This window comes from Asparagus officinalis, chromosome 7, assembly GCF_001876935.1.
Source record: "Asparagus officinalis chromosome 7, Aspof.V1, whole genome shotgun sequence".
Classification (NCBI taxonomy): domain Eukaryota; kingdom Viridiplantae; phylum Streptophyta; class Magnoliopsida; order Asparagales; family Asparagaceae; genus Asparagus; species Asparagus officinalis.
The window spans coordinates 135,334,237-135,347,806 of record NC_033800.1 but is presented as its reverse complement, the minus strand read 5'-3'; the positions used below and the strand labels follow the sequence as shown (position 1 = coordinate 135,347,806).

The 13,570-nt window shown below is 40.4% G+C and overlaps 2 protein-coding genes across 2 annotated transcripts; both read left to right on the top strand.

The window, feature by feature from the left end:
- Positions 7–752, top strand: LOC109850664 (indole-3-acetic acid-amido synthetase GH3.4-like). The gene has a single exon (XM_020420721.1). It carries the CDS (start codon positions 128–130, stop codon positions 584–586), a length of 459 nt encoding a protein of 152 aa, XP_020276310.1. The 5' UTR covers positions 7–127; the 3' UTR covers positions 587–752.
- LOC109847822 lies at positions 9,339–13,054 on the top strand. The gene is made up of 4 exons (XM_020417059.1): positions 9,339–9,519; positions 9,578–11,963; positions 12,047–12,134; positions 12,227–13,054. Exons 1-4 carry the CDS (start codon positions 9,339–9,341, stop codon positions 12,899–12,901), a joined length of 3,330 nt encoding a protein of 1,109 aa, XP_020272648.1. The 3' UTR covers positions 12,902–13,054.

The following is a 13,570-nucleotide window of genomic DNA, read 5'->3' as shown; positions in this document are numbered from 1 at the left end:
GACTACCTATGCAGGGTTGTACAGATATCAAGTTGGTGATATTCTGCGGGTGACTGGATTCCATAATGCTGCTCCAACATTCAAGTTCGTGCGGCGAAAGGGCTTATTGCTGGACATATGTACAGAAATGACCACCGAAGAGGCGCTACAGAAGGCTGTGCAGGGTGCAACGGAATTGCTGAAACGCTACGGTGTGATTGTGCAAGATTACACGAGCCATGTTGATGTAGTTACAACACCAGGACATTATGTGATATATTTGGAGCTGACGACGAGAGAGGGATGGGGATTGCCTGGTGCTGATGTGTTGGAAAAGTGTTGTTTTGTGATGGAGGAGGCATTTAACAAAGGGTACAAGTACTTTAGAGTGAGTGGACGAATTGGGCCGTTGGAGATTAGGGCAGTGAGTGATGGTACATTCAAGAAGTTAATGGATTATGCAGTTTCAGGAGGTGCAGCTGTCACTCAGTACAAGGTTCCTAGATGTGTTAAGCTTCCACATATTCTTGAGCTGCTCAATTCGCAGGTGATATCAGCACATTTTAGTCAAGCTTGTCCTCATTGGAGCCCTCAGCAGTCTTGGTAGCGATCTTCTCTAATGCTTGTGCTTCGCTTCTAATAAAATTGTTTTTTCTCGGTAGAAGGGAAAACACAAAACTATTTCATGTTACCAATGGGGGTGTTTGTTTCAAATCCTATAATTTTAGGATATGGATTTTACTATGGGATTTGAAATCCATTGGTTTTTTTAACATGAGTTGGGATTTCTAAAATATTGTTTGTTTCATCAATATTTTGGGATATGTAATCCTACAATTTGTATTTTGTTTGTTTCAAACTCAAATTGTAGCATTAAAAATTTTAGAATTTAAAATCTAGCCTAAATCCTCTCTCAAAGAGGGGATTTCACAAATGCTATAATATATTAGTTTTTTTATTATTTGGGTATTCAATATCATAAAATTTATTTTGAATCAAACAAAGGTTATGAAATCCATAAACTCAAAAAAACCCCTACTTTTTCATCCTAGAATCTGTAATCCATCATATATCCCAAAAAAAAATTGAAACAAACACCCCCTAATAGGAACATAATGAAATAAATATTACAAGGTACATGTGGGTATACTGTATGCCAGAATTGAAGCATGTAGGGAAGTCAAAATAAAATTTAAACTCGTACCTTTTGTGATGCTGGAACGATTAAGTTATTTACAGATAGTATACCATCACTATCATGGCAAGTAGAACATGTATTAATCAAGTGGCACGGCCCCTATTCTGTTCAGTATATTGTCACTTATTCAGCCGTTGCTCTTTTTCTTCCTCGAAATGATTCTTGATCAAAAGTGTTACAGGAGAATGAAGGGTAGGAACCACCGTGCGGCTCCTCTTCTTGAATATAATGAAGAAATTACAGAAACTCAGAAGAATCAGGCAAAACAGGCGGCGGTCGACCGGTCCGGTCGACCGCATTCGTGCACAAAGGTGCGGTCGACCGACGGTTCTCTGGAGTTTGGGTTTTCTACTGAGAGCTGGTCGGTCGACCGGGCCGGTCGACCGGAATTGATCGCGGTCGACCGTGCCGGTCGACCGACGCTGTTTTGGGCTGGGCTTTCAGGTTTTGACCCGTTTCGTTTTGGATTTGTATAAATACCTTTTGGGTGTTTTTTAGGGTAATGTGCAAGGACGAATTTGAGCAGATTGAGAGAGTTTTCATTGGGCTTCTATTCTAGGAGCAATTGGAGAGATTGAGAGTTGATTGTTGAGGGTTTATGAGAGATTTGTAACCCTAGTTTGTTCCTCTTGATTTCTAATAGTGAAAACTCCCCCTTCCTTGCCCCGTGGACGTAGGCATCTCGCCGAACCACGTAAATCGAGTGTTTGATTGTTTGTGCTGTTGATGTTGGTTGGTTCTTTATCTTTCTCGGCGATTGTTTTGGTTTCTCAAGGCACAACAATTGGTATTAGAGCTCGGGCTACGCTTGGGCTATTTTTGGAGGAGTAGATCGCTTTGGAAGTTCACTAGGGCTTCGTTTGGTGATAAAGGTGGGATCTTTTCAGTAAAAATCTCGTCTTTTTCAATTTGGATCTATTTCTCGTTTGTTTCCGCATTGGTTTGGTGGTGCTTTGAGATATATGGCTGAAAAAGATAAAAGTGGGGAGGGTTCTTCTGGTGTGAAGGCCGTCCAAAGTTTGAATATACATTCTATGAAAATAGATGTGGAAAAGTTCAACGGCACAAATAATTTTGGACTTTGGCGATGCGAAGTCATGGATGCGCTAAATGCGCAAAATTTGGAAGATACATTGGAGTTGGACGGGAAACCGGCCGACATTGATGAAAAGGTTTGGAATAAAATGAATAGAACGGCGTGTGGTGTGATTAGGTCTTGCCTTACCCAAGACCTTAAATATGATGTGATGAATGAAACTTCGGCAAAGAAGATTTGGGAGGTCCTAGAGGGCAAATATTTGACGAAGAGCATCGAAAATCGTTTGCATTTGAAGAGGAGGCTTTATCGCTTCCAATTGAAGAAGGGGACATCTATTAGTGATCACATGAACCATTACACGAAGCTACTTGCAGATTTGGCGAATGTAGATGTCAAGGTTGAAGACGAGGACAAGGCATTGTTGTTATTGAGTTCCTTGCCCGACGAGGAATATGAGACCTTCGTCCTCACTCTTATTAATGGGAAGGCATCTCTTTCGTATAGTGAGGTCACCGCAGCCCTTGTGAATTATCAACTTCGAAAGAAGGACAAGGAGACTTCCATCGAGCCGGTTGCTGGTGCATTGGTTGCAAGAGCTAGAAGTCCAAACCGTGGAAGAAGGTCGCAGTCTAGAGGGGGGTATCCTGCAGTTGGTAGGAATCAGTGTGCCTTTTGTAGAGAGGATGGACATTGGAAAGCCGAATGCCCAAAATTGCAAGCTGTGAAGAATAAAGGGAAAGCTACTCAAGCTTCAGAGGTGAATATTGCCAAGGCTAGTGGCGATGTTTCTGATTCAGATTCTTCGGGCTATTCGTGCCCAGCTCTTCCGTCAGTTGATGTTACCGACTCCACCGAGTGGATGTTGGATTCTGGTGCTACTTACCACATATGGGGTAGAAGGGATCGGTTCTCCAGCTTTCAGGAGTTGGAAAGAGGGGATGCTGTTCTCATGGGTAATGATCACAGATGCCCTATTGGTGGTATTGGTACCGTTCGGATTCAGATGAGTAACGGGATGATCCGGGAGTTGGCTGATGTGAGGTTCGTTCCTCAACTGAGGAAGAACATCATTTCACTTGGGGTATTGGAGGCATCAGGCTATAGGGTGATCTTGGCGGATTCTCGCTTGAAGGTCACATCGGGGTCCATAATTGTGATGAAGGGAGTCAGGCGGAGTAACTTGTATTATCTGCTTGGGAGCACGGTAGTTGATAGGGCGTTGACTACTTTTATGACTAGACTGTGGCATTGTTTGGTGCTGGGATATATTGTTGGTTATACCGTGCACAGATTGTTGAGGAGTGCTATGACCTGCAGATTGAAGTCCTGTGAGCACATTGGTATGAGCGAGAAGACCGAGGTGGAGTTCAGCACTTCTATCCATCGATCGAGAGGTCTTATTGGAGGTGTTCAGTCAGGCATTTGAGGGCTTTCCGAGGAGGCATCATCGGGAGGTAATCGTTATTTGGTTTCCTATGTTGGGGATTGTACTAGGCATATTTGGGTTGCAACCAAGTCCCGTTGGTATAAAGTCTTAGTAGTCCGCAACAGTTGGAGGAGGTGTATGGGCAGAAAGGTTACCAGTCGTACTTATTCTAGTAGGAGTCCTTTCTTGCATTGGTGCCGAGCTCACGACAGTTGGAGACACTTTAGAGGGAAGGAGACAGTGGGGCGACGTGATGAGATGGCGGATTTAGTGAGCCGTTCTTTTCTGGAAGAGGATCGGTATTGGTTGTCGAGCAGTGGATCTGGTATTCAGGCTTCGACAGGTTTGGGTCATCTTATGTGGTTGCCGACTGCTGCGTGTAGAGTTGTTAGATCTGGTGGAGCTGTTTCAGATTTTGGTTGGCGTCGGATATTTGGCTACCCAGCACTTGGTCACATCGTTGATGTGAGGTTGGATCCGATTGCGCAGTTGGGATTCAGGAGTTCTTTTGGCTATCAGTGGGGAGCTTCTGAGTTTAGTCTGAGCAGGTTTGTCACTTTGGACTCTCGGCAGGTGGAGAGTATTGATCAGGTCAGAGGGATATCGCAGCGGGTGGAGGTTGATGCTACTCCACATTGGGTGAGGATTTTCTCACATACTCCAGGCCATTCTGCATTGGTTGGGATTCCAGCTGAGGTAGCACAGCGTGGGAGTCATTTATTTATGGGTGCAGATGATGAGGTAGTTGATTTGGATGCAGCTGATGGATATGTTTTGGACACGGCCATTGTTACATCTCAGGTGGAGGTGTTTGGATCGCTTCAGTTTGAGGTCGTTGATGATGCTATCAGCCGCAGGTTGGATTGAGGGCCTTTGGAGGCCCATATGGTGAACTACGTGAAGGTTTGATTCCTTGGGCAAGAGGATACGTAGGCAGGCTTTATGATGCAGCCGATTTGGTGAGCGACATCGACATTTGGGGTGAGTGTTCGCACTCCCATTTGGGTCTCAGCAAGTGAGGCATTTGGTGTAGTCGGTGTAGGCTCAGTTGTTTGGTGAGTAGACACAGTTGGCTTTGGGGTTGAGTGTTAGCACTCCCGTTTTGGATCTCGACGTGTTGTGATTGGAGTCCGTTGTCATGAGTCCGTTGCCATGGCGTACTGGGTGCAGCAGTTGAGGTATTGGTTTGATCGGTGTCGGCTCAGTTTGGTAGAATCTTCGCCGAGGTGGAGAATTGAAGAAATTACAGAAACTCAGAAGAATCAGGCAAAACAGGCGGCGGTCGACCGGTCCGGTTGACCGCATTCGTGCACAAAGCTTACTGTGCGTCAGGAAGGTGGTCGGTCGACCGGTGCGGTCGACCGAGGGGTTCTCTGGAGTTTTGGGTTTTCTGCTGGGAATTGGTCGGTCGACCGGGCCGGTCGACCGGAATTGATCGCGGTCGACCGTGCCGGTCGACCGACGCTGTTTTGGGCTGGGCTTTCAGGTTTTGACCCGTTTCGTTTTGGATTTGTATAAATACCTTTTGGGTGTTTTTTAGGGTAATGTGCAAGGACGAATTTGAGCAGATTGAGAGAGTTTTCTTTGAGCTTCTATTCTAGGAGCAATTGGAGAGATTGAGAGTTGATTGTTGAGGGTTTATGAGAGATTTGTAACCCTAGTTTGTTCCTCTTGATTTCTAATAGTGAAAACTCCCCCTTCCTTGCCCCGTGGACGTAGGCATCTCGCCGAACCACGTAAATCGAGTGTTTGATTGTTTGTGCTGTTGATGTTGGTTGGTTCTTTATCTTTCTCGGCGATTGTTTTGGTTTCTCAAGGCACAACATATAAGAATTTAAAATCATTGGAAAACTTGTGAAAGTTATTAATGGAAATATTCTCAACGGAAATTGAGGGGTGTAACACCTTGATGAGCATATTCCAATCAGATGCAAACACACCACGACTAAACAAACAGTAAAAGATAAGTTCATACAGGAAAAATAAGCAGCATGGCAAATAATGTATTCTTTATACGATGTCACATGATGGGCGAAATGCTCTGATACAATAATGCTTTATATAGAGGAGATAATGGTTCTAAATCGTAGAGAAGATGAAGCTGTGACTAGGAGGAATAGAACTCTTATTCATATATCAAATGAGTACAATACATACTCTTGATATAACACTCGTGGTGTCTCTCACATAGCCAGTGTCAATCCTTCAACTTCTATTTTTTCACTGTCATTCATGAACACAACTCCAATTATAACTAATTTTTACGGTAGCACTTAATTTCACGTATCTTCCCCATATTTCTAGATCATTGGCATCACGATTTTTCATACTTCTAGCATTGACAAGCATTGGTTATGCTGAAATATAAAACAAGAGAGAAGGAAAACTACATTCTTATATTGATTGATTATGAACAAGAGGTTATAGCCATATTTATATGTTAAAATCAGCAACACTTCTTTCTCGCATAGCAAGAGCTCCACATACCAAGCCACCAATCATAGAGTAACATCCTATCCTAGTATAGTGTACACCAACCACATACCTTAGTCTATATAAATCCTCTGAAGCTCAGTTATATTGCATCCCAGTAGCAAGAGGAAAACAAAAAGAGAAATAAAGAGAGAAAAATAAATAGTGAGTATTTGTAAAAAAATGTAGTAGTTTGTAGTAGAGAGAGTGTTTGTATTAGACAGAGTATTGAGTGTTGTACTATTAAAAAATAATAATAAAATATTTCTTAGTGCTCACCCCTCTTTTCACCTCAACAAGTAGTATCGAAGCCATTTTCACAAATCAATAAGTTGTATCACAGCAGGCGATTAGGGACCGACTCTCTCCTCCGGTGATCCTATTGGCGTTATTGATCAAAGTTCGTGCTTAGTCTGGGACTATGAAGTTGGTTGGTCAGGACCAGACTTGCATGGCGATATTGAAGCATTACCACATCACGATGGCGGATCTGACACGTAGTACTTCTATACTTAAGAAACTAAATGGAAACAACTATATCTACTAGGAGACTTCTATGAAATCTTATTTGCAAAGACAAGACCTCTGAAAGGTCATCTAGGGTGCCGAAACTATAGCAGATTGGAAGCTAGTGAAACAATAGGGAAGTGCAACATCAAAGCCAACAAGGCTATATATGTGCTGAAGATGACAGTAGAAGAGGATCTTAGAGGTCATATGTGAGATGCGTGAACTCCAAAGGAGGCTTGGGATATGCTCACCACACTATTCCCAAAGAAGAATGACGCTCGACTACAACTCCTTGAGAATCAACTGATGACCCTGAAACAGAAGACCGAAAGAATGGGATGCCCAATCATCTGTGTCCGTCATTGAAAATGTATCAGTTGAGAAAAAAGAGGTTGTTGATATAACACTAACCTCGATCGCGGAGGAATCTGAGTGCGCACTTGCAGCGATTTCAGATAGAGAAGAAAACAGCTATAGTAAATATTGGATCATTGATCTGGTTGTTCCAATCATATGATGGGAGACAAGGGAAAGTTCGTCAACATGAAGGAATATAGAGGCGGCCAAGAAGTTGTGATAGCGCATAATTCAAAATTGCCTATCGCACACATCAGAAAGACTATCACTACAAGAAATCTGATATTTAACGACCAAAATTAGTGAAGGGACCAGTTGACCGTCGTTAATGTGTATGTAATAACGACGGGTTTTTAAAGCCTTCGTCGAGTGATTACAAATATTATAGGAATGATGTGAGATGGGTAACGGTTTTCTAGTCCCTTCATTAATTTAATCCTAATACCGTCGTTATTGGGTCTCCTGAATAACGAAGGGTTCCATCACCATCATTGATGATACTCCTAATCATAATAGGAATGATAGTTAAACCTATTACTATTAATTAACAATACCCACAATACAAATCCCCAAACCCGAACCCGTATTCTACAATTCCCAAACTTCTGACTAATTAATTATCTCTCAGCCGCCATATCAATAAATTAACCTAGCTTATATTTTCTAAAAGTCTTCATCTTCTTCGTCAATACCTTCACGCCGCCGATCATCCCAGCGCCGCCGCTGCTCCAGCGTCGCCTCCCCGACGTTGCCCGCCGCCCCATCGTCGGCAGCTAACCCAGTCCGCCCACCTTTCGACGTTGCTGCAGCAAATCCCAGCACCGCCGTCGTCATCTCGAGATCAGGCCGCTCCTCGTCGTCGCGCGCCGTCTCGAGTTCAGTCGGCGTCGTCAACATCTGTTCGTCGGCTCCAGTTCGTCGGCGAGAGTCGGCGTCATCTTGAGTTCCCCGTCGTCAACTACAGTTCGTCGTGGTCTCGAGTCGTCGTACGTCTTCAGTTCGTCTGCAGATCTCGTCGTCGAGATCTCGTAGCCGTCGAGCAACGCCACAGAACCGCCCAGCGTCGTCGTCGCCCCAGCGCCATCGCCGCCCCAGCGCCATCGCCGCCCCAGCGCCGTCGTCGAGAACTCTTCCTCCATCGCGCGGCTCGACGTACGGTAACTTGTTCAGTTACTGTTTGATTTTAGTACACACCCTATACTTTAAACTAGATTGCACTTAAGTACCCCTTGTAACAATTAAAGCCAAAAAGATTTATGAATTTGCAAATAGGTGTTGATTCTATTCTTTCCATCAAAAAATATTTATATGATTGTTTAAAAACTTGTTCAGTTACGGTCTCTTATTTCTTAAAACATTTATATGATTGTTTAAAAATATTTATGAATTTGCTAAATTGATTCCTCGAAGGTAATTTTTGCAGTTACTGTTTGATTTTAGTACAGACCCTATAGTTTCAACTACTTTGCACTTAAGTACCCCCTTGTAACAATTAAAGCAAAAAACATTTATGAATTTGCAAATAAGTTTTGATTCTATTCTTCCTATAAAAAAATATTTATATGATTGTTTAAAAACTTATACCAATCCCACCGATAAGTAATTGCTTAAGGAAATTATTGGAACAAATTGACAAGCATTGGTCATCATGATCATTATCTAGATTTGGAGAATTCCAATGGCAGACAAGATAGTATTCAAAAGTTCTTTATTCTTAAAACTATGATATTTCTATTATTCACGTACTCCGTCTACATCTCCACTTTCACGTGTTGTCCAAATCCTTACTCAATCCCCGCTCTTTTGACTGCTCACTCAAATGTTCATCGCTACAAGAAATCTAGTATTTAACGACCAAAATTAGTGAAGAGACCAGTTGACCATCATTATATACATGTTGCAATTATATTGGCTTAAAGTACCCTATACATGTTGCAATTATATACCCTATAAATGTGTGGTATTTACTTAAGTTAAATGAATTTTAAATGATTATTTCTTTAGCTATTCAGATGTACTTGTCAAGCTTGGACATACCACTTTCCATTAACAAGTCATTTTGTTAGTTATAATCATAGTTCCTATGTCACATGTGCTTTGAAAGGAAAATGAGTTTTTTTTTACTAATTTGTTCTATTTACTAATTTGTTATATGGTAGTATTTTTGCCTTTAAATTGACCCTATAATTGCATAAATAAATACTTTCTGAATGACACCATATATAGGTTAACTTCTTTGCATTAGAATGACCATATATCTGAACATATGAGTCTCTACATAAAATTAAGCATTTATTTGTGTTTAGTTTTTGAAGAGGTTGAAATATTTTTCAGGAAATTTTAGTACATTGCTTGAAATGGCGCCGAATAAAGATTGGATGGACCTAGTAGATGATGATAGACTTGATCCAAAATATAAAGAAGGGGTTGATCAGTTTTTAGACTATGCATATGAGAAGCTGTTGGATAGTTTTAATGAAAAGGATGAAGACTTTGAAATTCGATGTCCATGTGTTAAATGCAGCAATGTGAAGTCTGGTAATCGTGAGTCGGTAAAGACCCACTTGATTGTTCATGGAATTATTAAAAACTACAGATTTTGGTGTCATCACGGCGAAAGACAAGGTGAGTCCATTTTCGGAGTTTGATGAAGAACAAGAAGAAATGATAGAAGAAAGCCAGAGTGACGATGAAATGCAAGAAATGATTGGAGATTTATTTCATAATTCAACTGGCGTTGTTGCACCTGATGCCACGTCGAGTCAGGATATTCTTGAGCAGGAACCAGATGGACATGCAAAACAATTCTACAGTCTTTTAGGTGACTCCGAGAAACCTTTGTATGAATGCTCTAAATGTTCAAAATTATCTGCTTTAGTGAAACTACTTCACATAAAGAGCCTAAATAGGTGGAGTAATAAATCATTCTCAATGTTGCTCCAGTTTTTGAATGAGGAGCTATTGCCAGGGGAATCAACACTGCCTAATTCGTATGACGAGGCCAAAAAATTAATCCGAGACCTTGGCCTATCATATGAAAAAATTGATTCGTGTCCATTCTCTTGCATGCTGTTTTGGAAAAATGAAGAAGGTCTTGATACGTGTCAGAGATGTGGTGCTTCTAGATGGAAACTTGATAAACATGGAAAAGAGATCAAGCGAAAGGCAAATGGTAAAAAAATACCACAAAAGACATTGCGATATTTTCCTCTTAAGCCACGATTGCAAAGGCTTTACATGTCTTTGAAGACAGCTTCTGATATGAGATGGCACCATGAAAGACAAGTTGAGGACGAAGTGATGAGGCATCCAGCTGACTCTAAGGCTTGGAAAAACTTTAATGAGCTACATGAAAGCTTTGCCGAAGAGCCCCGAAATGTAAGGCTCGGTCTTGCAAGTGATGGTTTCCAACCTTTCACAAATTCAAAAGTTTCTTATAGCATATGGCCCGTTTTACTTGTACCATATAACTTACCACCATGGATGTGCATGAAGCAATCTAATTTTATTTTATCTATGCTCATTCCTGGTCCAACTGGTCCTGGAGATGCTATTGACACCTACTTACAACCATTGATAGAAGAACTAAAGGAGTTGTGGGCCTCAGGCGTTCGAACATATGATGTATCTCTGAGACAGAATTTCATTTTACGTGCAGCACTAATTTGGACCATTAATGATTTTCCTGCTTATGCAAATTTATCTGGATGGAGCACTAAGGGGAAATTAGCATGTCCTTGTTGTAATAAGCACACTCACTCTATCAGGTTAAAATATGGAGGCAAGCAGAGCTATATGGGGCATCGTCGCTATCTTGATGAAAATCACAGTTGGAGAAAGGATAAGAAATCATTTGATGGCACTAGGGAGAGAGGGTATGCAGCGCCGAAGCTGACCGGAGATGACATCCTTAAGCAGGTGGAAGATCTTATAGGGATCACCTTGACCAATCATCCAGAGAAGAAAATTAAAATATCACACGAAAGACGGGGAGATAATTGGAATAAAAAAAGTATTTTTTTTGATTTGCCATATTGGAGAACTCTCTTATTGCGACATAATTTAGATGTCATGCATATTGAGAAGAATATTTGTGATAGTCTGCTGGGAACAATCATGAACATTAAAGGAAAGACAAAGGATAATATCAAAGCCCGTCTCGATTTACAAGCAATGAGTTTAAAACCGGAGTTACATCCAATCCAGAGAGGAGATAAACTTGTGATGCCAGCAGCTTGTTATACTTTATCCCAAGAAGAGCAAAGCAAATTTTGTCGATTTCTAAAGGAGTTAAAAGTTCCAGATGGATTTTCATCCAATATTTCTCAATGTGTAAATCTTAAAGAGCGTAAGATTTTGGGGTTAAAGAGTCATGACTGTCACGTTCTTTTGCAGCGCTTGATTCCTGTATCGATTCGTGGCCTTCTTCCTGCAAAAGTGTGTGAACCAATTATTGAACTTTCCATATTCTTCACTATATTATGTGCCAAGACATTAAGGGTGGATGAACTTAAGCAAATTGATGAGCAGATTCCACTTACGTTATGTAAGCTTGAGAAGATTTTTCCACCTTCAATTTTTGATGTTATGCTGCATTTAGTAGTTCATTTAGCATCTGAAGCCATACTTGGAGGGCCTGTTCGATTTCGATGGATGTACCCAGTGGAGCGTCAGCTTTATACTTATAAGTCATATATCAGAAATAGGGCACGTCCAGAAGGGTCAATTGCTGAAGGATATATAGCAGATGAATGCATGACTTTTTGCTCAAGATATCTAAAAGGCTTCGAGACAAAGTTTAATCGCCTTGAAAGAAATTATGAAGATGACAATAGAGAATGTAATGAAGCACAACTATCTATTTTCAGACATAGTGGGCGGGCATTGGGTGCTGCCACCACCCGCTACCTTGATGAACGTGAGTGGTTGCAAGCTCATATTTATGTTCTAAAGAACTGTGATGAAGTGCAACCACACATTGAGTAAGTCACTAAAGTTTAAGATTCTACTAATAAATTTACTATAGTTAGTCAACGTTAATCATATTTATGATATTTTAATGTAGGGACTACAATGAATTCGTGAGAGAACCCACAAATCACTATGATGATAAAGATTGGGATAAGAACTTTATCGAGTGGTTCCAAGCTCTAGTACGTATATATCTTGCCTTATTTTTTAAATATCTTGATTGGTTCATTTTATTACATGTTCCATGACTTGATCATATTTTGGTTTTGTTTAGGTTTATCAGAGTTATCGAGAAGATGATGACTTACTTTCACTATCTCGTGGTCCAAGTAAGATTGTTAAATGTTTTACTGGATTTGTCATAAATGGACATCGATTTCATACAGAAAGTCGAGATAATTGTTTGTCAACTCAAAGTAGTGGGGTTGCAGTTGTTGGTGATGCTGGTGATGGTGGAGATATAGATTATTATGGTGCTTTGGTTGAAGTTGTCGAATTAGAGTATCCTGGTAGAAGAAAGGTTGTTCTATTTCGTTGTAAATGGTGGGATGTGCACGGCAAAGGAAAAGGGACCGCTTTGAAAGAAGACAAATATGGATTTATCAGTATTAACTGCCGACACTTGCTAAAGACGAATGACCACTTTATACTTGCTGGCCAAGCATCACAAGTTTTTTATGTTGAGGATATTGCCAATGAAGGTTGGCATGTAGTTCTTAAAGCACAACCCCGTGATTCCTATGATATGCCACCAGATACAGATGATTGTGGGATAACAGACGATGGAGTTGAAGCTTATTTGCAAGATGAATCATTTGATGCTCAGGCTATTGCATCAACATCATTGGAAGATGATTATATCAATTTGAGAAGGAGTGATATTGATCCAATTATTGTAAATTCGGTCTCAACTTCAAAAAAGAGGAAAAAGACTCAAGCAGAGAATTAGAACGCTTTAATTAAAGAATAGAACACAAATGATATTGTGTTATTGAGATAAAATTTAAGTTGTATCTTCACTATAACTATTCCTTTTTTAGACATATGATGTTCTTTTCTTCATATTTTGGATGTGGCTTTGACATTGCAGCAAGTGCTTCTACATTAGTGTATTATGTATTTATTGTTATGCTTGTCCTTCGTGATATCTTCTTCTTTTATTCATTTCTCTTTTGATATTTGTTTCATACATAGTGTGTAATACTTAAATTCCTTTTCATAGCAGGAAAATGAAAACTCAAGAAGTCACTTCCAAAAGCAAAAAGGCACAATTTCTAGCACCCAGGTCATTAATTAGGAAGCGACTTCAAGCAATTGCAGAAAATTCATTAAGAAGGGAACAACTCCGTACTTGTCATGACATGAACTTGAATATTCAAAATCCAACACAAGATCAAAATATGGATGCAAATTTTATTTGTTCCATGTATATTGTTGGATTGTTAAAATTATCTTTTAATCTTGATGTATAGAAAGCAAGCCAACAAAATACACTTAACAGAGGCAAAAGAAAGATGCTCCACCACACGGGCAGCAAATCCTTTAGACAAATTGCGTGGGAATTGGTATACATTCAAAACTAATTTCTTATTTATTTATAACTACTTTGTTTTTTAGT

What these genes read in the sequence shown, in the direction of transcription:
- LOC109850664 (XM_020420721.1), top strand. Translation starts at nt 128, where the DNA reads ATGACCACCGAAGAGGCGCTACAGAAGGCTGTGCAGGGTGCAACGGAA.
- LOC109847822 (XM_020417059.1), top strand. Translation starts at nt 9,339, where the DNA reads ATGGCGCCGAATAAAGATTGGATGGACCTAGTAGATGATGATAGACTT. An exon ending in ATGCAGCAATGTGAAGTCTG is followed by an intron (nt 9,520 to 9,577) that starts GTAATCGTGAGT and finishes TAAAAACTACAG; the next exon opens with ATTTTGGTGTCATCACGGCG. An exon ending in GAAGTGCAACCACACATTGA is followed by an intron (nt 11,964 to 12,046) that starts GTAAGTCACTAA and finishes ATTTTAATGTAG; the next exon opens with GGACTACAATGAATTCGTGA.